This window comes from Archocentrus centrarchus, chromosome 6 (assembly GCF_007364275.1).
Source record: "Archocentrus centrarchus isolate MPI-CPG fArcCen1 chromosome 6, fArcCen1, whole genome shotgun sequence".
NCBI classification, from domain to species: domain Eukaryota; kingdom Metazoa; phylum Chordata; class Actinopteri; order Cichliformes; family Cichlidae; genus Archocentrus; species Archocentrus centrarchus.
This window is the reverse complement of record NC_044351.1, coordinates 32,901,734-32,927,429: the sequence shown is the minus strand read 5'-3', so window position 1 is coordinate 32,927,429 and position 25,696 is coordinate 32,901,734. Positions and strand designations below refer to the sequence as shown.

Genomic DNA, 25,696 nt, shown 5'->3' with positions numbered 1-25,696 from the left:
TAAAAACAGGAGGAAGCAATCAATGAACGCGTTTCCAATCAAACAAGCCCCTCTGGTGTTTGTGCGCGAATGTAAAGTGAAACCGCTAGAGGGCACTAGTCACACAGCGCTCTGGCGCCGCTTTAAACCGTTTCTGCTGATTTGCTGTTGAACTAATGAATGGGAAATAGATGTGAACATTTCTTCTGATCCTCTATGGAGCCGTTAGCCGTGGTTACCTTTTATGTCTAACAAAAATATTAATTTTATATCAAAGTTCTAGCATGATAGAGTGGCACTTTGTTCAGATTGAATTAAATAGATCTGTGTTATGCATTTGTTTGTTTTCCTTTTAGTGTCTGCAGGTGGTGTAAGCAAAGCATTAACATTTGTCTCTGGACTCTGTGTATTATATACTTGACAGAAAACTAGTGGGATATTTAAATGTTAAAAATGTAAATTACATCTTTTCAGGTTTTGAACATTTTTAAATTTCCAGCATCTTCTCTTCTGTCAACATCTGTCGACATCTGTCCCTGACTTCCGCTTCCTGTGAGTGCGCCATCTTACCAAAGGTAACCGCGCAGGTGCATCAGCCAACTAAAGGCAGTGAGTGTTTTATTGCGCTCTTAAATTGGCATTCAAATATGTATTTCTGTATTAATATGAAAATATATGTTTTTGGTTTAAATCTTAGCCAACTGGCTAATCGTGTTAGCTAAAACTAGCTGACATTAGCTTTAGCATTCATTTTGGCTCACGGTAAAAAGAAAATACACCCTCATATCAGGACCAAGGCTGCAGCTGAAGAATAAAAACTAAAGCTGTCTTTTAAACAGTTATAAGTACTCGATTTTATAATCCATCGGTGTCTTAATGAAAGAGCTGTGATATTGATAAGTCTGTTAACTTAATCTTTCCTGGCTTCAAACAAACAGGCTAAACTTCATCAGTCTAGTAACTCTCCCAGTCTTACTGACCAGAAAGCTTAAAGTGCTCATGCATTCACACGGTGCTTTTAATACTAAACTACTGCTGTGCTTTTCCTCTCTCACAAACACACACACACACACACACTCATACCACTACCTAGTGTGCAGCAGTTGTGGTGCTAGCAGTCTGAATTATGTGTTTAACCTAACCTAGTTTCATCTTCCTTTGTATAATCAGCTGCTCTGCTGCCAGTTTGTGAACGGTCAGATGCTGCCAGCGCCGTCTTTTTCATTTCATTCAACGCGTTCGTAACTAGTTTGAGAAACCATGGGTTAATTTAGTGAGTTGATAACCAAATTTGTGTGACTGCTTATATCCGAATTATATTCATAGTACAAGCACCTGGGTCTTAAAATGAGGTAATTAGGTACAACCTCAGATGAACTTTAAAACATGACGTATTGCTTTGTGTCATTATTGATTTAACTAAAATTAAGCCAAAATGCAGAAGCACTGTGTGAAAACTTAAGTACACACTTACTGCTTCCATGGGTTAAGAGGGTAAATATCAGCCAGGTCCTGCTAATCAAATGCACATGATTGATTTTTCATCAGCGAGTGTGATCACCTCTGAAAAGTTCGAGTTTTTGGCAGGTTGCTCATCTGGAGCATTTAGGTGTGTGTGAACACAGTGTCCAGGAGGAAAGACATCAGCGGCGATCTTCAGAGACAGCTGATGTTTCCCATCAGTCTGAGAAAGGTCATGAGGCCATTTCTGAATATTTTGAAATCCATGATTGTACAGTAAAACAGTGATAACAGTGACCATGCAACGCTCAGAGAAATAGCAGAAAGTCCGAGAGCTCCAGCTCAGACTCTACAGGCCCGAGTTAGCATGTAAAATGTTAAAGTTCATGACAGTGCAGTTAGAAAAAGACTGAACAAATATGGGTTGTTTGGAAGTGTTGCCAGGAGAGTGCAGTTTCTCTTGAAAAAGAACATGGCAGCATGGCTTAGGTTTGCAACACTGAACAAATCCCGAGACCTCTGGAACAATGTCCTTTGGACAGACGAAACCAAAGTGGAGATGTTTGGACATAATGCACATTTGGAGAACACAGCATATCAGCACAAACAATCCAACATCCCATACCAGCTGGTGGAGAGGTGGTGATTGGGCTTGGTTTGCAGCCACAGCATCTGGGCACCTTGGAGTCACTGAGTCAACCATGAACTCCTCTGTATTTCGTTCTAGAGTCAAATATGAGCCCATCTGTCTGACAGCTAAAGCTTGGATGAAACTGGGTCATGCAACAGGACAATCATCCCAGTCACAGCAGCAAATCTGCAACAGAATTGCTGAAAAAGAAAAAAGAATAAAGATGCTGCAGTGGCCCAGTTAAAGTTTAGACCTCACTCTGATTGAAATGCTGTGGCGGGACCTTCAGAAAGCTGTGCATGAATGAATGCACACAAATCTCAGTGAGTTGAAGCAACATTTTAAAGGAGAGGGGGCCAAAATTCCTCCACAATGATGTGAGAGACTGATAACATCGCACAGGAAACCGTGACTTCAAGTTATTGCTGCTAAAGGTGGCTCTACGAGCTCCTCAATCATGGGGTGTACTTAATTTTTCACACACCGCTTCTTCATTTTGGTTTAGTTTTTGTTAAATGAATAATAAGGTGTGATGTGTCAGGTGTTGCTGTTTATCTGAGGTTGTATTTACATAATTTCAAGACCTGGTAAGGATCAGATCATTTTTCATCATGTCCTGATACGTAAAACCTTTATTTACACTCTTTTTACCACGACTGTGTGTCTACACTAAGGTATGGTTAACTGGGGGTAACTGGCTAAGTTTTATAGCATTTAAATATAAATTTCTTATATTATTTTGCCAATTTCATTCAAAGAAGAAAGTCATGTATATATTACATAAAAGCTGAATAACTCAGGCAGTACTGAAAGCAGGGGTATTGCAGTTTGCAGTTCATTTTCCAGACAAGTTGCCACAAATTTTAAAAACACGATACTCCCTCCTGACTGTCAGTTTATTTCACCTGTGCATTTCTTACACTGAAGGCAACGGAAAGAAGAAGAAGGCAAATTGTTGTGTTGCAGCAGTTTGTAGTAGCAGCACTTGGATTGCATGTATTACAGATTCAGAGCTTCTTTAACTTTCTTTTATGGTTGTATTACAACACAGTGACTGACATAACTCATCCAAAGGTAATACAGACTTCATGCTACGTGATAGAAATGGCTCTGGCACTTCTTTTAATTTGTCCTTTCATGACTTGGAGATGGTGGTTAATGCCTGCTCAACTGAAACCCAGCAAAAGCAAATAAAGACACTGCAGTTTACTCCCCCTCTGCCACATTCACACATACACTTTCAGCCTGTGCACATAACACGCCATGACTGCGACACACTAACACACGCTTGCACAAATCCCCTCCCTGCTCAGCCAGCCGGGGGTCACAGTGTCAGTTTATGATAGTAGCCAATTCTAGCAGGGATCATTTAATTTTCCAACATGATTTATACTGGCGCAGGTTAAATGGGAGAAAAAAGGTCTGTTCTATTAAGAGATCATTGGCTAGTGGAGACCTCCCACTTAAATAGTTATATTTTTCAGTAGGTGTGTGTTTGTATGTGTGTGTGTGTGTGTGTGTGTCACTCAGTTTCTTGGTATGTTGAGGGGACAGTTGCAGAGGACTATCCACAGGTCAAATTAAATAACCTAGATAATTTAAAAAGCATTGACAGTGCAATTTGTCCATTCAGTGTTATTGCTCTGACCCCTATTAGTGTCAATGGGCTGGTTCATTTGAACCTAGACGGCTTATCAAGGTGCCATCCTCTCAAAGCGGTGCAGAACAAAGAAAGCAAAAAGCCCTAAGAGTCATTTCAAAGCCATTAGGTTAGACTGCAGTGATTGGGAAGCATTATGAGGCCTTAATGTTCTTGCCTATTATTTCTACTAAAATCATTTAGGGGTAAAAATTGCAGATGAGGAAGTAATTATAAGCCTATAAGTGGAAAGGCAGAAATGTTACTGCTTATTAAACAGCCTATTCTATTAACCTTTTCAACACAATGTCCCGCCCGCCCGATTAACAGGCAGAAGAGGCCCGCTGGGACCTTTGGCTGCCCTGAAACAACTCAATGGATGTTAGTGCACACTCTGAGACACGTCCCACCCACACCACTGTAAGTTACTAATTTTTTGTTTAAAGATTAGATTAAAATATATTTATATAAGAATGATTGCTAAATAGTTTTTTCATCTTAGTTTTGTTCTGAGAAATGAATGATGTTATTGTCTTAATGTTTGTAAATAAAAAAATTACAGAAGGCACCTGGAGAATTTCTTGAGTTACATACATTATACTCCAAGCTGAACCACATCATATGCTGAGAATTTGAGCTGTTGATTCAGAGGCTTTCGTTCTTCTCTTGCAGCTTGGAGAACCTGTGTTGGAACAGGAGCTGAGCCTTTCCTGCGCTCACAGTCAAACAGAGAGCGGAGGGAACGTCTCACTGCGGCTGCTGGAATTCAAAACCCATCTGCTCGAGGCCGTAGAGGAGCTGCACATTCGGAGGGTAAAGTAGCAGTTGTAACTGTGGCTAACAACTGGTGGTATCGTGAAGGCGTTGCAGTGCTGTCTCATTGTAGTTTATTTATTTTATTTTAATTTCACAATCAAAAGCACCTCCTGCTTCATGACTCTGCGTCATTCTATTTGTTTATGATGGTAAAAGATGTAACTAATTTACAAAATAAAAGAATTACAATAGACCAGTGAAAATAATTACAAAATAAGACTATCCCTCACTTTATCAGTTGCTTCTAACAGCATGTAGAAAGACTCAGAACACAGTTTATGCAAAAATCTTTAGGATGCGATGCTGAGTCTCGCCCCTGAGTGCCATGCCTCGATCCCTTTCTCCATGGTGTGAATGTCTCTGAGCAAACAATCAGAAACAGACTTGATGAGGGTGGCCTGAGGGCCCGACGTCCTTTTATGGGTGCTGTTCTCACTGCTCGGCACCGTGGAGCTTGATTGGCGTTTGCCATAGAATACCAGAATTGGCAGGTCCACCACTGGTACTCTGTGCTTTTCACAGATGAGAGCAGGTTCACCCTGAGAACATGTGACAGACGTGAAAGGGTCTGGAGAAGCCGTGGAGAACATTATGCAGCCTGCAGCGTTGTTCAGCATGACCGGTTTGGTGGTGGGTCAGTGATGGTCTGGGAGGCATATCCATGGAGGGACACACAGGCCTCTACAGGCTAGGCAATGACACCCTGACTGCCATCGGGTATCAGGATGAGATCCTTGGACCCGCTGTCAGACCCTACACTGGTGCAGTGGGTCCTGGGTTCCTCCTGGTGCCTCATGTTGTGAGAGTATGCAGGCAGTTCCTGGAGGATGAAGGAATTGATACAATTGACTGCCCCTCGCCTCAACTAAATCCAATAGATCACCTCTGGGACATTATGTTTTGGTCTATCTGATGTCGCCAGGTTGCACCTCAGACTGTCCAGGAGCTCAGTGGTACCCTGGTCCAGATCTAGGAGGAGATCCCCCAGGACACCATCCGTTGTCTCACTAGGAGCTCTGACGCTGTCATAGATGCATACAAGCACATGGGGGTCACACAAACTACTGAGGACCATTTTGAGTTGCTGCAGTGAAATTTCAGCAAAATGGACTAACCCGCAGGATGGATTTTCCACTTGAATTTTCAGGGTGTCTTTGAATTCAGCCTCTGTGGGTTGATAATTTTCATTTTCTTCAAACAATGTGGCAGCCTTTCATTCCTAAATCATTACCCAGTATAGATATCCAGCATCATTTTTTTATTCCCTGAAATCTGATGTGTCTGTCTGATGTGTTTTCAAAGTGTTCCTTTAATTTTTTTGAGCAGTGTGTCTGAGTGGAAATGCCGGTTGGTACTAGTATGATACATGACATTACATACCATTGCCTGTCAGCACAAGCAGCAGAACACTGATTACGGTTTATTTAACTGACACGTGTCATCGTTAGCAGCGAGTTACACGGTGCTTATTTAGGATTGGAAACGGCTGAGACAGAGAACTGCTTGAACTTTGAGATGTCTCGCTTTGAGCATCGTCTCCAATATTGCTCACTTCCTCTATTCCTCTGCATTATGTCACCATTTACTGAGTAGAACTGAGACACTAATGGCTTTTTTTTTTAATGAAGAGCAGCATAATTTTATAGAAATATTGGTGACATTGGTAACACAGCATCCATAGAAGAAGTCAGCTGCCCCTTTGGCTATGTGGATTTAATCCTGCTGGATGTGATGCACATTATATCAGGATGGGGGTCATATAAGCCAAATAGCCCCTTAACCAATAAGCACAAAGTAAATTTGTTTGTAAAGAACTAACAAAAAGAAATAAAGCTTTCTACCCTACAGCAAGTACTTTAAACCTGAGAGCAGTCTGAGTGTGCTTAAAGGTTAGGGGAGCAAAAATGGGATGTTGGTCGTTGAGCTTTTATTGTTATAGTCATGTTAACTGGGACACAGACATTAGACGGTATATCAGTCTGTTCCTCCTCAGGCGCTGCCGTTATCAGAGTAGCACTTTGTAGTCGTGTCGTTCACGGGGTGGGAAGGTTAAGAGGCAAGAGGATGTCGTGATGGAGCCGGACATTCCTGAGCAGGTCAAACTCCAGCGGTTACTTTTTCTTTTTTAAAAACAATGTAACCAGCTGCTTTAGAGGGTGAAGATGTGCCATAAATGGGGAAGCACTGTAAGAAAAAGATGAAACGTGTGTGTGTGTGTGTGGGGGGGGGGGGGGGGGGCATTTAGTGTGATCTGGAAAGCTTTTAGCAACTTGAGAATAAACAGTGTCAAACTTTTTCTGACTAAACAGCCAAATAGACCGTCACACTTTTATGCTCACAGATATTTTCTTTTTTGTTTTAATGCCCAATAAAAGTTGACCATTCAGAACAGCAGTAAAAATGGTAAAAAGATGAAAAGCCATGTTGCATAGGTGGGATTCATTTTCACAAAAAAAAACTAGAATCATATAGTTTGAGGTATTTAGTATGAAGGAAAAGGTTTTAGTGCCCTCAGCCTCCAGTTGATACACAGTTACCTATTTTAATTTACATGGATTATTGAGCTTAAAAAGGCTTTGCTGTGCATTTTTAAAGACACTCACACGTACACACAGCAATTAATCCACGGTGGAAAAATAACAGCTTTATCTCCTGTGCACTCCTTTTTTTTTTTTTTTTAAATAAAAAAAAAAAAGGAGTGCCACGCTGGTAGCATACTTTAATAGGAACTTATAAAATAAGCTCACTGAGTTAACCAGCTCCCACATGCACATAAAAAAGTCCCTTGGATATAGTGAGCACTTGACTTTTACCTGCCTTCTCCAGGGGAAGAGGGAGGATAGGGATGGTTTTCCACAAATATCACCTCCCTTCTAATGTTCCTCTGTGACTGGGTGCTTCTACAAAAGATACGCAGGACTGAACCAGGGAAACTTTAAGCACTTTGCAGTTTTGGCTCAACTCCATTGGCCCACAGAGTGAAAATAACAACAGATTTTAAGACTGCAGCCCACCTTCTAAGTCACAGCCGTCCCATGAATTGTTTTGTCTTGGTATTTAGTTTATCAGGTGTCTCCAGCATTGTGAAACATTGTCAACATATAAATTATGCCCTTCTTGGTTTAGGATGCAGAAACACGCTTCGAGGATCAGATCAGTAAAACGGTGCTGGAGAAGCAGGAGCTGGAGTGGGAGAAGGTACAGCTGGGCCTTCACATCAACTCTTTTAGACATGTATCTTTATTTAACAAATAATAATAAATAGTAACAAATAACAGATGAGATTCCTCAGAGGCTTTCTTCCGTTCTTTGACTGGCAGGAATCCCTACAGCATCGAATTGAATCGGTGACAAACCAACACACCGAGTCACTCACAAATCTGAAGAAGCAGGTATGGTTTTATTTTTCAGGATTTTTAACAGTGTATTAAAAACTTTCCAAATAATTTATCGTCTTTTCTCAAGTTTCAGGCCAAATTAAGAAACACAGAGGAGGAAAAGGTACAGAACTCTGATTTCCCAATACCCCCCCCCCCCCCCCCCCCCCCCCCACTTCCCCCCGCCATCACAGAGTGTTTTATTCAATAAACGTCTGTAGTGGGGTAGTAAATCTACTCATCTCGGTTGCACAGTTTTGGCCCCCTCAGTGAATTCTTTTGTGCTGTGTTTTGGATTTTTATTGCTTTTTTGACGCTCAAAATGAATTTATTATTTCAGGGGAAATATCAGGTCATTGCTGAGTTAAAAGACAAAGAGATTAACAACTTAAAGGAAGAGCTGAAGTCGATGCAGGTACCGAGATGCTCATCACGTCTCTTTCTTCTCTGTCTTTATCGCAGCAGCAGCTTTTATCCCATTACCTTCACTGTTTTATTTCTCTCATTCTTTAGTTAAAGTTAGAAGATAAGGTAATTTAACTGTTAATCTGCTCGAAGAGGGAAGTAAATAAAGACACGGCCGATCAGAGTCGAGGGTGTTGGTGCAGGAGCCTCACTCACTCTGGCTGGAGCGCTCGTCTTCAGACGTGACACCACAGAGGTGATATACGGCCGTACTCACGGTCTAATGCACTTTAACAACCCAGCCGTGTTACAGAGACAATGGAGACCGTTTTTGATATTCTATCTGGGAGACGCTGACTGCAGTGTTTGGATAAAATGAAGCCCATTGGTGCTCAATCTTGTGACACGGTCTGGTGGATTCTTTAATTTAACACATTATCACACAAGTGACAGGTGGCACTGAAGTGATTTAATCGCCATGTACCTCGACTATCTGCACAGCGCTAGTGTTGTACAGTTTAAATAATGTAAAATATATTTTAAAAATCATACACCAGTTATTTTAATTGTTTTAATTAAAATGTTTTTGGTTATTTAATATTCATTAGTAATGTTGCTAAGTGCTTAAATCTCTTTAAATTAATGCAAATGACAGATGGGGTGTTATTGCCCCCAAACTTTACATTTAGGGCTTTGGGGCTTAAAACTTGTTTTAAAATTAGATTATCTGTTAAAAATGTTAAAATTACCATCTTTTCTCCTGGCCTAAGGAATCATTTGTCAGAGTTTTTAAACCTTAAAATCTCACTCTGACCTCTGGATGCATTAAGCAAAAGAATGTGGTATATCAGTGGCTGCGTATACCAGGTCTGAAGTACTTTTGTGTTGCTTTGTTTGATTTATTGGTTGTAATTATACAATTTAAGGAAGAAAAAGAACAATTTGGCAAAATGAGAATTGATTGAGTGATTTTTGTTAGTGAGGTGTTCATTATGTAATAAATGAGGCCAAAAATCTATGAACATGGAGGGACTTAGAATTAATGACAGAGCCCTTCAGGAAAGCATTCATGGAGTAATCTATGAAAATCTTTATGACAGATTTTCTGCTTTTCATTTCTGTAAATGTCTTTAGGTTGGTGTGGCAAAACAAAACATTTAATACATTTTAATTATTGAATTAATTACATCTTAATACAACAATAAAGATAATCCTTAGTTTCCACTTAGCATCGGGGAGCACATTACATCAGCTATATGAAACATTTGGATACAGATACAGAAGAAAATAATAATAATTATAGAGTTATAGAGAGAGTTACAATATGGAAACAATGTTGTATGTTGACATGGAGCTTTCTGTTACGTTACATGATCTTCATTTGGTTGAATTTATGCATTTGTTCAAGGATTGTAGATTCAGATTATTTCCAAATATATATATATTTTTTACCTGAGCGTATTAAGGACATCTTTGGAATAAGAAGCCCACCAAGCAGCCTTGCTTCAAGTGTCTCTCAGTTGCTGCTCTGGGAATTAAAAATGTGCCATCTCATGTGCCGCAGCATCACTCACTTTTATTTTCTGGAACCTGCTCGCGGATTGTCGGCCAAGAAAGGCTCGCTGATTTTCTTTTACTGCTGTCACACAGTTGCTGAAGTACAACTTGGAGAAGAAATCAAGTGAGCTGGTAAGGAAGCATTTTCCATTTATACAAACTGTTGACAGAAGGTTGGTGGGAGGGAGTAAAATTAAAAAGAGGAGGATGAGGGAATGGTGCTAAGGAGGGATGGGTTTAGAGGGGGGAGCTCATCAGGAGTAACGGATAGGGAGTGTGTGACACTTTGAACTGCCAGCACAGCAGAGAAAATATCTCTATTAAAATATTTTATAACTGGGCCTCGCTCAGTTTAACCTTCTTCGCATGACAGTGGCTCAGCGGCGTGAGAGGGAGTTGTAGAGATCTGGTGAAAAGGAGAGTCGGAGAGATTGACTGCAGGGAGTGTGAATGAAAGAGAAGGGAGTGAGTGAGAAAACGAGCGAAGGAAAGAATCTGCTCAGCTTGATACACACAATCGAACCGCGATGGCAGTTTGGAGAGCGATAAAGCGCTCTCAGGCACGAGCCCACTCGATTCTTTCATCACGCTGAAAGAGGCAGGCACCAGCTCTGTAAAACCATGAGCCCCACTTCACTCAACTGCTGTTTCCGCTGTAGCACTCCGTGTCTTTGTTTTTATTTATGTATTTTTTTGGCTGAGCTGTAGATTAACTAGATTTGAGCTGGGAATAAAGGGGCAGCATGGAGTTGACTTGTCAGCTGTCACTGTAGCCTCGAGGTCCTGGATTGGAACCTCCTGGTTGGCCGAGGCCTTTCTCTGAAGAGTTTACGTGTTCTCCTTGTTTCATCCAGAACCTCTGGTTTCCTCTCACAGTCCACAGACCTGTGTGTTAGGTTAACTGGATGTGGGATGGAAAGTGTGCACCTGTCTGTCCCTGAATTGCCCTGTGATGGACTGGTGACCTGTTAAGTGTGCACCTACCTCTTGCTGTTTGTCAGCTGAGATAGGCTCCAGTCCTCCAGGCTGGATAAGTGGTTAAAAATGGATGAAGGGAGAACTGGAGTTCTGACTCCCAACAAAAATAAAACAAATCTGCATACAAGCATTTCTGAAGCACAAGTTTACATTATAGGCGGGGGGGCTGGTGGTTTTAAAGTGTCAGTCTGAAGACTTTTGCTGTCACCATCTATAATTTGAAACCTGATGCAATAAGTGAGAAATCGAGGGGGCTTCGTGCTCATAGGTTAGAGACTCGTCAGTCACAAAGTAGAGCGTACAAACAGGACGGGACTAGCAGCGATTTGGTGACCAGAGACCGTGCAGTGTCACTTTGCAGTCCCAGGATCTATGCCCGTTAGGGTGCCGGGTCCTCCTCGACACATTCCTTCTTGTCTGTTTTAACTGGGGCCCTTCCACAGGAACAGAAACTAGCCTTGCAGAGCCGGACAAAGGACAGCCACCTGAGCCAACTGGGAGAGGTGGAGAAAAGATTCAGCGCCTTGTCCAGGCAGTGTGCCATGGTCAAGCAGGCCCATGAGAAACTGGAGCAGGATGGTAATAAATGACTGTATAGACAGATATATATTTGTTAATCGCTTTAGGTTTTCTCATTATCCTGCACAAATCAGATCACATGTATACTGCTTCAGTGGATCATCACTGAATGTTACTCAGGTAACATGCTTCAATTAGATTATTATAGCAGAAGAGACTCGGGTTTGCTCCCAGTACAGCCTGAGGTCTTTAAGTTATGAATATAATAAGGTGCTGGAAACAGTTCACAGGGATCCTGGTACATCATGACTTAATATAGTACCATATCTCTGCTCATGCAGAAGTTTCAGCAGCACATCAATTCCAGAGAAAATCTCCCTTCACGTCATTCATTTCACTTTATCCTCATCTTAATTTTGGGGGTCAAGATCTGGGGAATGCGCAAAGGTCACTGTCATGTTTCTTTAAATGCTCCTCTAGGAGCACTTTGATAAGAGTAAACTATGAAGACATCTCCCAGGTCAGCAGCAAGCTTTAGTTCAGTGCTGGGTTGCTATCCAGGGGCTTTACGTGAGCCAAGAAAATATTCCCACACCACTGACACCAGCAGCCTGTCCCACTGACACCAGGCAGGATTGATCCATCACATTATTTTCCTGCTCTTTAACTTTTTAACCTTGCTGTCCACTTATCTAACATACTTAACTCTTTTTGCTGTCAGCTAAAGGTAGAGTTTTTGTCAATGAAGCCCAGATGTAGTCATGTTTAGTGAGCCGTGTGTTCTTAAACTGACCTTTTGCACAGCATCAGCCTCTGTTTTTAATACCTTCTTAAGGCCAAGAGGCACCTTTTGGTCAAAGTTTGGGTTGTTTTAGTACAAGGGGAAAACCGTAGCTCTTAATTTAGTTTGTAATTTACATGTGATCACTTCTGACTGACTAACCTGTAGGCTGTGTATGTTTCATGGTGTCCTGTCTAAATTTTACAGTTGATGAGGCCATGAGGATAAACAAGAAACTGACTTCTGCTAATGAAAAACAGGAAGCGACCATTGTGTCACTAAAGAAGGTATGGGGCCAGATTAGAGGCACAGTGTCATCACATTTTGAAAATGTGGGTCACAAAAACTTTGTATCATTTGTCATTATCAGCTAAATATCAGGCAGTGAAATCCGGTGTTGTTTTAGGCTTTTTTGTTCAGTTTTCAGAAATCTAGAAAACCCCAAACTAACAGCCACACAGCTGCCGTCCTGCAGCTCTCCCCTCCCGCTTCTAAACATTGTATTACTCCAAAAGTCTCCAGTCACAGGCGATGTTTTCTACTTCCATCTTAGACCATTAAAGTTATGATATATTGGATGGACTGTTTTTGTCCAGGGACACCAAAAGCATGTTGTCTACACTGAATAATCAGCCTGAGGAATTTAGGAGGAATCAGCTTGACTAATCCTGTGCTTGGTGTCCTCTCAGGAGTTGGATGAAGTCAGTAACAAGCTCACCAAGGCCAAGATGACTTTGGTCAGACATGACAAGCCTCGCAGTCCTACAGGCGGGGAGCAGCATATACAGCAGCTGCAGCAGAAGCTAAAGCTGGTGAATGACGATCCGTTACCAGAAATCTTTTTTTAATTTGAGTACTGAGCTCTATGTCATCAAACTCAAACCCTATTCTGACCCTATTCAATGGTTTTTGTATGGTTAGGAAACTGAAATGAACAAAAACCTGAGGGAGGAAAATGAAACTGAACGAGCAGAAAAGCAGGTAAGAACCTAGAAAACAGGACTAAACCTACTCAGGTGTTCATGTTGAGTTTCTTCTGTGATATTTTCCTATGAATTTATGATGTTTCCTTTGAAGTGTTTCCACTTTTTTTTAATGATTTCTGAGTGCAAATAAGCTCAGACCAGGTCTGGTCAGTTTGTGTGGCTTTATTTGTGTCTCTGTGGGTGTGCGTGTTGTTTAGGAGGTGATACGGTCTCTGCAGCACACCCAGCAGCTGCTGTTGAGTCAGACACAGACAGTAAGGAGAGTAGAACTGGAGCTGCAGACTCAAAGACACGAGTACAAGGTCAGAGTATTTCTTCCTGTACTATTTGCTGTGTACATTGTACGCATATTTCCCGTGGGAGCCTTCTTTTTTTGAATTGGCATCACTTTCCAAACAAGGAGGCTACATCCATGTATTTTTTATATATATATATATATATATATATATATATATATATACACACACACACACACACACACACACACACACACACACACACACACACACACACACACAAACCTTAGTCCCCTTACTGTCATTGAAAAAGTGTTCCAAAATGAGCTTTTTGAGGTTTATGAGGTTTTTTGCATTCATATTATGATTACATTTGAAAGGGGACTGTTTCTGGTCCACTTCAGCTCTAATAGGGCCTGAGTCCCCCGTTTAATGATGCTGTGGAGCTCTGACACCTTTAACCCTCTGGATTATGATGTTTGATGGTGTTTCACACTATTTGTGTCTGTGAGGGAATAACAAAGAGGCTCTGTCACACTTTTATCTCTGTACTGTTACACCTTTCTCCCTTTGTTGACACTTGCAGAGTTCACACAGGTGCTTCCACACAAAATTCTGCCCAGCTGATCATAAAACGTGTCTTATGTTACACAGTTCTCTGCATTTGTGTGTCTGAATTATCAGTAGGTCTCGAAATGGTAGGTTGGGAGAATTTTGATGATTTGAGATGGAGTGACTCAGGTCTTGAAAATGAAAAATATGCACATATGTAACATAATTATTTTCTAAGTTATAATTAGAGCAGTGGTTTCCAACACGTGGGTCGCGGTCCCCCAGCTGAGCTGCAAAGATACTGCAGGGGGGCTGCAGAAATAACAGAAATTCAGTTTGAAATTACTCACAAGTATGTACAGTTACATATTTATATTTATTTATATAAAAAGTGAATGAAAACTGGTGAGAGAATGAATGAATGAATACCTTTATTAGTCCCACAATGGGGAAATTACAGTTATAGTTAACTGTAATTGGTTAGTTTGTGAATTTACTGCTCTTGTATTGAATTTTGTGGCCCAGTTGTCTGTTTTTCAAGGGGGCCACAGCACTCTTGACTTTAGGAATCACTGAATTGGAGTATCGTCTGGAAATTCCAGAATTTTGTCCTATTCTGGTTCGACTATCTACCAGTATTTTTGTTTTTGGGGTACAGCTTGTGATATTTGCTCAGTCCAGCTTTGCATAAGTGCTGGACTTTATTTTGATAACTTAACCAGCCGTCACACAGACATTCTTTTATGTATCTGTCCCAAATTCCCAATCCTGATGGATTTTGATGTTAAGAAACACCAGTGAAAATTTCAGTCTTTTACCTTCAAGAGTTTTTGAGATGTTCATGTTCAAACATTGCCTCAGATTTCAATGTACAAAAAAAAAAAATGGCCTGAAAGTGGGTGGACAGACCATTCTTCAATAAAAGCTAAAATTTCAAGGCAACCATTATATATGTATGAACTTTATACGTGAAATCTTGACCCAGGTCCATGTAATCTGTCTGCAGTGTGTCTGGAGACCAACTGAATAGCAAGTTCAAAAACAACCTAATAATATGATATGAATAGCATATGAATAATATGAAAAATATTACATCTTAATCTCCTGATTTAGTTTTAACTGGTGTATCCATGTTATATACTGTTTATAGTACATATACTATAGTCTGTATCAGTTTAAAAACCACCCATCGGTCCCACACAGATCAGAAATTTTTCAGGGTCTATTTAAATGATTATAGAGTAAATTTATACAAAGACTGAAATAAATGACGACTGTTGTTCCTTCTCATAAATTTGATGAATGTGAGGTTGTATATCACAGCATGTACATATGTGAATATAGTCGCCTCCACAACTGAATGATAGTGTGTTTATTCTGCATTTATAGCTTTACAGTTTATTGTTCTCTTTTCTTCTCTCTGTACCCCCCCTCTCATTTTAATTCACCCATTCATTAATTTATTAAAATCATTATCAAAATGACACAAGCCAACTGATTTGTATTAGCAAGAAGTCCTCTCGCTGCCTGCCCTGTTTAGAGCCCTCTGTTCACATTAAATAAACACATAAAAATTTAGTATTGCACTAAAACCCTATGGGCGATTAATTTTACTGCAGGCCCTTAAACAGGAACATGAGGTGATGCGAGAGAAAAGCAAGGCAGTGGAAGACAAGGTGGCCCAAGTGATGGAGAGCTACGGTGCTTCCAAGACCAGCTGGGACAAAGAGGTAGAAGAAAAACTGCTGTGAGAGAAGGCAGTGTGACGATAGTAGTACATATACATACAGTATCAGTCAGGTTGGACTCTCCCTTAGAAGAATTAATATAAGAAAGGGGGAAATGCAGTGAATTCATACAAGCTAGTCTAAAATCACATCTTTCATTTGTCTGCGTGGTTAAACAGAGGACGAGGTTTCTGGATCGCATCAAGAATGAGCAGGAAGACCTTCGAGCACTGAAAGAGGCTTATGATGACCTTCATCAGAAACATACCAAGCTGTCCTTACAGGCCAAATCACATGCACAGCACATACAGGAAATGGAGGTATGCAGGAATTGTGTGTGTGTGTGGTAGGAGTAAGGGATGGGTTCAAGTTGGGGACTTTGTGGACTGTGATGTTTGCAGATGACGTTGTGATCTGTAGTGAGAGTAGGGAGCAGGTGGAAGAGAGCCTGCAGAGGTGGAGGGATGCTCTGGAGAGAAGAGGAATGAAAGACAGCACAAGTGAGACAGAATGCATGTCTGTCAATGAAAGGGAGACAGGTGGAAAGGTGAACATGCAGGCAGTAGAGGCAGTGAAAGTGGATGAGTTTAAATACTCGGAGTTAGCTGTCCAACGCAACGGACGGTGCACAAGAGAGGTGAAGAAGAGAGTGCAGGGAGGGTGGAGTGGGTGGAGAAGAGCGTAAAGGGCGGTTTGTGAAGAAGGATAGCAGCAAAGGTGAAAGGGAAGGTTTTCAAGATGGTAATTAGAGTTGCTATGATGTATGGTTTGAAGATGGTGGCACTGACAAAAAAAAATCAGGAGGTTGAACTGGAGGTGGCAGAGTTGAAGAAGTAAAGGTTTTAAGTGGGAGTGACCAGGATGGACAGGAAATGAGTATATCAGAGAGACAGCTCAGACTGAGGGGTTTGGAGACAAAGTTAGAGAAGATTCATGGATGTAGAAAGAGGATATGCAGAGGGTTGGTTAGAGGATGGTAGGGATAGGCTGAGATGGAGGCAGATGGTCTTCTGTGGCAACCTCTAACGGGAGCAGCCAAAAGAAGAAGGAGAGGGACAAAAACACAACAATACAGACGTGTCTTTATTACAACTCTGTTTTCACACAAAAACTCAGGACGGTCAGTCATCACACAGACTTTTGATTTGGCAAGTTAAAGGGCCTGAAAGGGGAATTTTACTTTTTCTGAAATATCTGTACTGTTAGGGTGTAGGATGATCATATGAAAAATGAAAAATTAATTGAAATTAAAAATTAACAGTTAGTGTTTTAAGCACTTTTGGCAGAAAGTGTAATGTGTAGCAGATAGTAATAACATAGCAGAAGATTAAATGTTGCAAAGAGGTCCACTCATTTATTAGACAGACCAAAGCGAACATTTTTAGAGCTACAGCAGTAATGTTAATAAAAGCAGGTGTAGCTGAGCTCAGTGACACATAGTAAGTGATTTTTAAAAAAAGAAATGTTTTTACTTTGTCACCCAAACTGACAACATTGTTACGCGTTCTGTTTTAGGTGTGTTTTAACACATCATTCACTCACTTAAGTGGCTGAGTGAAAACCTTAATATGTGGCTGTGTGTTCTCTGCACAGGTAAGAGACAGCAGGCAGAGCCTCAGTGTTTCCACCCAGCCCACTCACGTGGATGAAATCAGAGGCGAGGAACCTCTTAGTGAACCCGTCTCCAGATCTGAGCTGCCCGGGCTTTGCAGTCTGCAGCACTCGATCTCCTCTCAGGCCAAAAACCCGGACCATCCGGAGGACACAGCAGCTGTGACTAAGCTAACTGCCACTGAAGCAACTGAAGGTCGGCCAGCTAAATATAAACATACAGTAGATAAATATATTTTATTACATGCCCTATCCTGACACACTTTGACACATTTTCTTATACATCATTTGCTTTTGAAGCGGTGCAATTTCTACACTGTGTTCTCTTTCAGGTCAAAAAGTCCCAAAACAACAGTCACAAACAGTTAATCAACCTTTAAGCCCACCAGATATGCCCAGTTGCCCACTTACCTCAAGTCCTGAGTACAGCTCTCTAAGTGAATCTGTAAATTTACTGAGAAACATGAAAGATAAAGAAGACAACACAGGAACGAATGAAAGCGAACAGGAGGAGAAACAAGGAAATAGCCACAGAGAGGAAGAGGAGGCAAATATAGGGCAGCAAAGGGAAGGCGTTCAAGGAGAAGATGTGAAGGAGGGAGGAAGTGCTGGAGAAAAGAGGGCAACAGCCATGGTGCAAACAACAGCTAGAAGAAACAGGGGAGAGGACAGTGAGGGGTCAGCAAAGGATGCTGAAACAGAAACAAAAGATAGAGCGGCTGGAGCGAAGGAGAGAGAAAAGACAGCGGCGCACACACCACAAACACAGATACGAGTCCAGACGATTACTGAGATTACTGATATGACCGCTGAAAAGAGCCACACACTGCAGGTCATTGACTTCATGAACACTGAGCCGCCTCTGGATATCTGTGAATCATCAGGCTTCACACAAAGTCTCTATCAGAAAGTCAGTGAAAAGGATGCTGAGTGCAAACATTTGAACAACCAGTGTGAGACTGGAAGAGAATACCCAAGTGCTAGCTGTGGGCAACAAGAGGTATCGAAGCCGTGTCGCAATGAAGCCCAAAGTTCCTGCGGAGACACAGAGTCACTAAACCACCAGTCAGGTTGTCATTTCCCAGAAACCACACGTGAAAAGCCGCCCACCACGAGAGCAGGTGGGTTTTCTGCCGGGTTCCCTGAACACCTGAATCAGTCGAATACCTCACCGACAAACAATGAACCATCGGCTGGTCACTCGGATGGTTTTGTCAGTGCTGAAGAGCTGGGAGCAAGTCGAACACAAGCAGAAATATGTAATCCCTCTGATGTTACTTCAGACATGACGCAAACAGATGAAAAGTGTGATACGCACGTGAGTGAAAAATTGGCAGAACCTGAGCAGTTGCTCCAGAGTCAGGGCTGCTCAGAGCAGAAGGATGGACAGCTGAGGTCTGTGGTAACTGTTGAAGGGGAGGGTGATTCTAGTGCATGTAAGGGAGGAGAAGGTCAATCATATGTAGATACGACTGCATGTGAGAGCGGAAGGACGCCTATGGGAATATCTCACTTAAAAAATATTACCATGGATGCCATAAACCTGGAGTCTGAGGTGGAAACCGAACACAGGAAAATCGACCATATCGAGGATGCAGCAGATGCAAAGCAAACTGAAAGTGAAACAGATCTGAAGCTGCCGCTTCGTCCAAATCAGGGCTGCGAGCAGCTCGTGTCAGGAGAGAAGCTGCTGGAAGACTCTGCTGAGTCGTCTCTGCCCAGAAAACAGACTTTCAGGCCATTATTTGAGTGGGGCACTGCAGAGAGAAGAATACCAAGCTCCAGGACGAAGTCAGGTGTCAGCAGAGTGCACCAGCTAATCCAGGTATTACAATACACAGGCTGAAGTGTTGCCATTTAACAGACTTGAAGGAAAATTGTGAGTTTTTTTTTGTCTTTGTAATTTCATAGTTAAGTATACAAAAGAAACCAAAGGCCAAAGGTGAATAAAAAAGTAACACTGTTTTGGATAACAGTAGTTTTTAAAGAAAGGTGAACATTATCAACCAGAATGTCAGCTCTATTTGCAGTTTTTATCAGTATTTTCAAGCTGTGTAAAAATCAGTTCCAAAACCCTTCCAATTATCCGATTGCTCATATTCTACATCACACTGGAAGAGGAATAACTAGCTACATTAATGTATACATTTCCAGGGATCTTCTCTGTCTGAGCCAAATACAACTGGTGGATTCCCTGGACGTCCTCCCAGCACAGCAATACCCATGTTCCTCAAACGCAAACTCGACAATGGTGATGTTTAATCAGTCGTCTGTGGAGCACAAACTGCTCTGTTACATGACTAGGAACATCTTACACAGTGAATTCATTGTCCGTCTGTGTTTCTTACAATCACTAATCATCATCATTTATTCTTGCTCTTCTTGCCATCTCACCTCATTCCTCTCAGTCCCCTCGGTGATTATGAGGGCGTCGGACCTGCTGAATGCCTCCAGTGTCTCTGGGCCTCCACCTTCCCAGCGGAGAAAGCAGGAGCGACTCTGGGAAGCAGCGGAGGAGACCTGCAGAGAGAGAACTGCAGCAGATACGGTCAGTTGTTATTAGAAAGCGGTTCATTTATAACCGTGAAACCTCATATTCATATGTGTACGTCACAGAAGTTGTTTTAAAATAGTGTTGCAGGTCAACCAGTAAAACACAGCTCATGATTGACATACCTTTTATATTTGAGAACTTTATTAATGATTCCTCACTGCGTGAGCTCAATCTGCAGCACTTTGGAAAATTTAATTTCAGCTGCTGAAGCTTTTGCACAAATACATTTCATCACAGTAAAGCCTCAATGCCGTTCTGTAGTACAAGCTTGATGTTGAACAGCAGGAAATGGCCGCAGTGTCGTGTTCACATAGAAATGTATGCCCCCCCCCTCCTCCTCAGAGAATGACCATTATAAAAGGTTTATAAAAGGTCATTCCTTTTCCACAGATTCAGAGCTTCATCATTTTATAGAATGTGTCTGAGTGGAGCCCACGGGAAATATGAGCCGGAGCCTGAATGAATATGCCTGTTACAACAGCCTGACATGTCCTCAGAACAACTAGATATTAAAATGCATTTAAACATTTTTGTGGTCCAAAAGTTTTAGAATGTAAGAGAGCTTGTTTAACAGCGTATGCAGAATATCTGACAAAGATTTCAGAGGTTTCAAACTCTCCTTCTCTTTGAGTAATGTTAGGTCAGGTGTTGACTGAAGGGATGTGGCTGATGTATGTTGGGCTCATAGACAGCCAGACAGACAGAGAACAAATGACCTGTGGAAGAAAAAGTACCTAATGATGCCCGGGTACCTCTCCTCTCTCACTTACTCAGTCTCTAGTCTCCTCACTCTCTCTCTCTCTCTCTCCCCCCCCCCTTCCTCTCTCACTTCATCATTTGTCCCTCACTCACTGTCTCCGCCCCCTTGCTGTTTCTTTTTTCTTTCTTTTTCACTCTCACACACTCCCACTCTCTTTTGTCACCATCACCACACGGTCACTCAGTGTTTTATAAAGTCCAGGTGCTGGCAGTTGAGAGAGATGGGCTGCAGCATGTCTTGAGTACGAGGAGAAAAAAAAAAAAAAACTGGTCTGATAGTTTAACAAATTGTAGAGAAGGCCAGACTGAAGAGTTCTGTCTGGGCCTGGCTACTCTCTCTGGGCTGATACAGATTCATATCAGTTGGCACAGCTTATTGTCTGCCCTGAATTTGGTCATCAGTGTTTTTGCGTTTTCACTGAGGCTTGAGAAAGAATTAAGCATTGAAATGCCTTATTTGGACAGCTATGGCCAATAACTTTGGCAGTGGCACAAATTTTCTGTTTTATACAATTTGCTGCCTCAGGTTTTTTTTTTTTTTTGATAATTTTTTTACATGTTTCTGTGACATAATGTTTACATTTACTTTAATGGATTACACAGCAGTGGGGAATAAGTTTTATTACAGTAGAAGTCTTTCTGAAAGTGCTGTAACTAAGTTTAAGGATCTAATTCCTTCATTATTATGCTCTTCAGTGCCAACACAGTGCAGAGCAGCTACCTAAACTCTGCTCCCAGTGAGGTCGATTATCTCGTCAATAGTTTTACATCCTCACTGCGTACGACTTTGGATACTGTGGCTCCTCTGAAAAGGAAAGCCTCAAATCAGAAGTGCCTGACTCCGTGGTATAATTCACAATTGTTATTATTTAGACTCTTTTGCTCCAGTTGATCTTTCAGAGTTAACTTCAATAGTTACTTCCTCCAAACCAGCAACATGTTTATTAGATCCCATTCCTACTAGACTGTTCAAAGAAGTCTTTCCATTTATTGATGCTTCTATCTTAAATATGATCAATCTGTCTTTATTATGTACCACAGGCCTTCAAGGTGGCTGTAATTAAACCTCTACTTAAAAAGCCATCACTGACCCAGCTGTCTTAGCTAATTATAGGCCAATCTCCAACCTTCCTTTTCTCTCAAAGACTCTTGAAAGAGTAGTTGTAAAACAGCTAACTGATCATCTGCAGAGGAACGGTTTATTTGAAGAGTTTCAGTCAGGTTTCAGAATTCATCACAGTACAGAAACAGCATTAGTGAAGGTTACCAATGATCTTCTTAGAGCCTCTGACAGTGGACTCATCTCTGTTCTTGTCCTGTTGGACCTCAGTGCAGCTTTGATACTGTTGACCATAACATTTTATTACAGAGATTAGAGCATACTATAGGTATTAAAGGTACTGCACTGCAGTGGTTTGAATCATATTTATCTAATAGACTCCAATTTGTTCATGTAAATGGGGAGTCTTCTTCACACACTAAGGTTAATTATGGAGTTCCACAGGGTTCTGTGCTAGGACCAATTCTATTTACATTATACATGCTTCCCTTAGGCAGTATTATTAGAAAGCATTGCATACATTTTCATTGTTATGCAGATGATACTCAGCTTTATCTATCAATGAAGCCAGATGACACACATCAATTAGTTAAACTGCAGGAATGTCTTAAAGACATTAAGGCCTGGATGACCTCTAATTTCCTGCTTCTAAATTCAGATCAAACTGAAGTTCTTATACTTAGAAATCTTAGAAACATGGTGTCAAACCAGCTATTTACTCTAGATGGCATTACCTGAACTCTTGGAGTCATTTTTGACCAGGATATGTCCTTCAATGTACATATTACACAAATATGTAGGCCTGAATTTTTGAATTTCCACAATATTTCTAAAGTTAGAAACATTCTGTCTCATAATGCTGAAAAGCTAATTCATGTATTTATGCATTTATTACTTCTAGGCTGGACTATTGTAATTCATTATTATCAGGCTGTCCTAAAAGCTCCCTAAAAAACGCCTTCAGCTGATCCAAAATGCTGCAGCTAGAGTACTGACAGGGACTAGAAAGAGAGAGCAGATTTCTCCCTCTTCCACAGCATGTCTTGTCTCTCCCCTCAGCCCCCTCACAGCAGATGACCCCCCCCCCCCCCCCCCCCCTCCCTGAGCCTGGTTCTGCTGGAGGTTTCTTCCTGTTAAAAGGGAGTTTTTCCTTCCCACTGTCACCAAGTGCTGCTCATAGGGGGTCGTTTTGAGTGTTGGGTTTTCTCTGTAATTATTGTAGGGTCTTTACCGTACAATGTAATGAGGGTTGAGGCGACTTTGTTGTGATTGGCACTATATAAATGAAATTGAATTGAATTAAATTGAATAATTAGAAACAATCATAAGCATTTAATATGTTTCAAAGACTTTTATTGGCAAATAAAGTCCAATTTGTGCAAAGAATATTTACAATTTTGATACTTTGTTGTAGCTTCTGTATTTCTCTGTGGAATGCTAGGCATCAATTACTAAGCTAAATACAGTTTAACGGCATATCTGCCTTATCAGTGCTACAAGTTGATCACAGTTTGTGGGCTTCTGCTTGTCCATTTGCCTTTTAAGTTTGACCATAGATTCTTCATTGGATTAAGATATGGGGAGTTACTTGGTCATGAATCCACAATGTTAATTTGATGATCTTCAAGCCACTTTATTACTTTATGAAACACAAAATTCCTGTCAATGCCAAAACTGTTTTGCTGTGACTGTACAGGAAAAATAAACCACAGTCACTGCTTTCTCACAGCGGATATTTGATTATATCTACTTTTTGTTATCATTTTTTATGTAGGATGGCACACCTCATCTGCCAGCCTCCGCCTCCTCCAACATGGGCAGCAAACTGTCACAGCAGACCACCGCAGAGTGAGTACATGTGCTCTACAAAAAGAGCCATCATTTTACCAGAGTAAATGATCCACCCCATAGAAATCATTGCATTTTTTCATTTTTAGGTTTAAGTAGAAGCCTGCTCCAAAGCTCATTGGAAATTGGTTAAAAATTATATTTTAGAAGTTGGAACATTTTAGTTTAAGTTCATTACTTCAGCAGGGGGAGCTTCATGTGACACGTGTATCTCAGCTTTCTCATCAAGAGTAATAATACGATTGCTGACTACAGACAAGTTAATGCTAGTGTTTTCCCTCAATCAGGTGTAGCAGAGCTCCTACCTTAGCTGGTCCTAGTTCAGAGTCAGACTGGGAACTCTCCTGCTCCCAAGAGAGGGATGACCAACAGGCAGCATTCAGGGAACAGATCTCCAAAATTGAACAATTCCTCAACGCAGAGAAGCTCCGTCTGCCCAAAAGACAACGAACTGAACCGAATCTTTAGAAACTGCTCGTCGTCCTTATTTTCTGTCTCAGGTGAAATTGCATGGCACATTTTTGACAGTTACTGTTCGTGCAGGTTTAAATGTTCTGAAACATGATCATTTTTGAATATATAGGTGTGTTACTGATTAATTTCAGCTGCATAGTTTCTTCTCAGGTTACTGTTTGATGTTTAAGGTTTTATTGTTGCTTTAATGTCATCTTAACATTTCTGTGTTTTGAGTGGAAAACTGCACAGTTCATGTGTTTGTATCTTTTAAGGTAAGAGATCAGAAGAAAATAAGATAGCCTTTACTAATCCCAAATATACAACATATGTCCTGCTATATTGTTAAGATTTTTTTTTTAAACATAGAGTTGTATATGTTTAAAGTAGTTTTAAAATGGTTGTATTATCACAGATATAAAAAAAGCAATTTTCCTTACATTTTCTTTTTCTTGCCATTTAATTAAATTACAAGGTTATCAGTTGTCTTCCAAATATTCTAAATAAAAGACTTCAGATAGCCCAGGAATACAATTTTAACTAAGACACTACAAGCTTCTGCAGCCTCACTGACACAACTTGGCACGTAGAACCAAACAGGACATTCGAGCACAAATTTATTAAAACAACAGTAGCTGTTGCATTTCTTTTACTTGAAGCATTATTCACAGTAAGTCATGCATTTCATAGCAAACAGCCAGATAAATAAAGACCAAGAGCTGTTGCCCATTAAAAAGGCTGGGAACATGCTAATTAACATTAATTAACATCATAGCCAATCAAGGTTGCATGTCTCAGAGGAGCTCTAATTGTGGAGGCACCTTTGGTCTACACCGTGTTGTTTCTGCTACTGCTGCATTGTTGGAGGCAATTACAGCTCAGGACACAAATGGCTAGACTGTGTTTACACCTATTAAATTAACAGAAATAACAGTTCAGATAACAATTAGCACTAAATACCCCAACCCTAATTAACAAAAATCAATTAGTGAACATACAGTCCAATTAACACCTTATAACAAGCCTCTCGTTAACTTTATGTTCCCTATGAGGATGATGGTGGAAAGAACATCTGGCCCCACAAGAGCATGTAGCAGCTGACCACACATATTTGGATTCTCATTAGTCTGCTGCTTATGTACTGTAGACATGCTGCTTGTTCTCCTTGGGTTAGTTTAACTGGGTTTTAGAGTGTCAAGTGAAGATGTTTTTGTAGTAAATAGGTCATCTACAGACAAATTCCTATTGGCAAAATGATCTATTGATAGATCTTACTGCATCTTTCATCACCTCTATGTTTTGTAGCCCTGATTTAATGCTGTTATACAGAAACAGTTACAGAATGTGTTTTTAGGCGGGGTACACCTTGGACAGGCACAGAGTGAACACAGAGTGACACACAACCATTCACACTCACATTCATGGGCAATTTAGAATCACTAATTAAACTAACCCCAAAAACTGCATGTCTTTGGACTGTGGGAGAAAGTTGGAGTACCCAAAGAGAACCCACTCAAACTCACAGGAAGAACATGCAAACTCCACACAGAGACACCTCGGCCAGATGGTGGATGCTGAAAGGCAACAGTGCTAACCACTGCACCACTATGCTGCCTAGATAATAGCTAATAATGTGAAGAAATAAACATATATTACCTTGCTTTTGTTTATTATTTTGGTACCACCCCACTGAAATCCAGTGAATTCGCAGAAGGATGCTTGTGTGAACACTGCAGTGCTGTTCAGTGTTGTGTTAGGGTTCATAAT

General features: G+C 41.0%; 1 protein-coding gene across 4 annotated transcripts; it reads left to right on the top strand.

Annotated features, from left to right (window-relative positions):
* Nucleotides 1-135: 135 nt before the first annotated feature.
* On the top strand, nucleotides 136-24,338 carry ccdc73 (coiled-coil domain containing 73). Of its 4 annotated transcripts, none has more exons than XM_030731757.1 (22): nucleotides 136-213; nucleotides 454-554; nucleotides 4,041-4,130; nucleotides 4,383-4,523; nucleotides 7,653-7,724; nucleotides 7,847-7,918; nucleotides 7,992-8,027; nucleotides 8,244-8,318; nucleotides 9,959-9,997; nucleotides 11,287-11,422; nucleotides 12,351-12,430; nucleotides 12,833-12,955; nucleotides 13,065-13,124; nucleotides 13,327-13,431; nucleotides 15,537-15,647; nucleotides 15,824-15,964; nucleotides 17,238-17,451; nucleotides 17,588-19,080; nucleotides 19,410-19,506; nucleotides 19,664-19,803; nucleotides 23,403-23,476; nucleotides 23,764-24,338. In XM_030731757.1, exons 3-22 carry the CDS (start codon nucleotides 4,086-4,088, stop codon nucleotides 23,942-23,944), a joined length of 3,435 nt encoding a protein of 1,144 aa, XP_030587617.1. In that variant the 5' UTR covers nucleotides 136-213; nucleotides 454-554; nucleotides 4,041-4,085; the 3' UTR covers nucleotides 23,945-24,338. The 4 variants fall into 4 exon arrangements, with proteins under 4 accessions (XP_030587617.1, XP_030587618.1, XP_030587616.1 ...); XM_030731758.1 differs by having other exon boundaries at nucleotides 454-588; nucleotides 7,998-8,027; XM_030731756.1 differs by having other exon boundaries at nucleotides 454-588.
* Nucleotides 24,339-25,696: the final 1,358 nt, after the last annotated feature.

Excerpts from the sequence above, each read along its gene's own strand:
- ccdc73 (XM_030731757.1), top strand. The coding sequence starts at position 4,086 with ATGGATGTTAGTGCACACTCTGAGACACGTCCCACCCACACCACT. Across the intron at positions 11,423-12,350 it reads TGAGAAACTGGAGCAGGATG|TTGATGAGGCCATGAGGATA; the intron begins GTAATAAATGAC and ends TAAATTTTACAG. Across the intron at positions 19,507-19,663 it reads CAAACGCAAACTCGACAATG|TCCCCTCGGTGATTATGAGG; the intron begins GTGATGTTTAAT and ends CATTCCTCTCAG.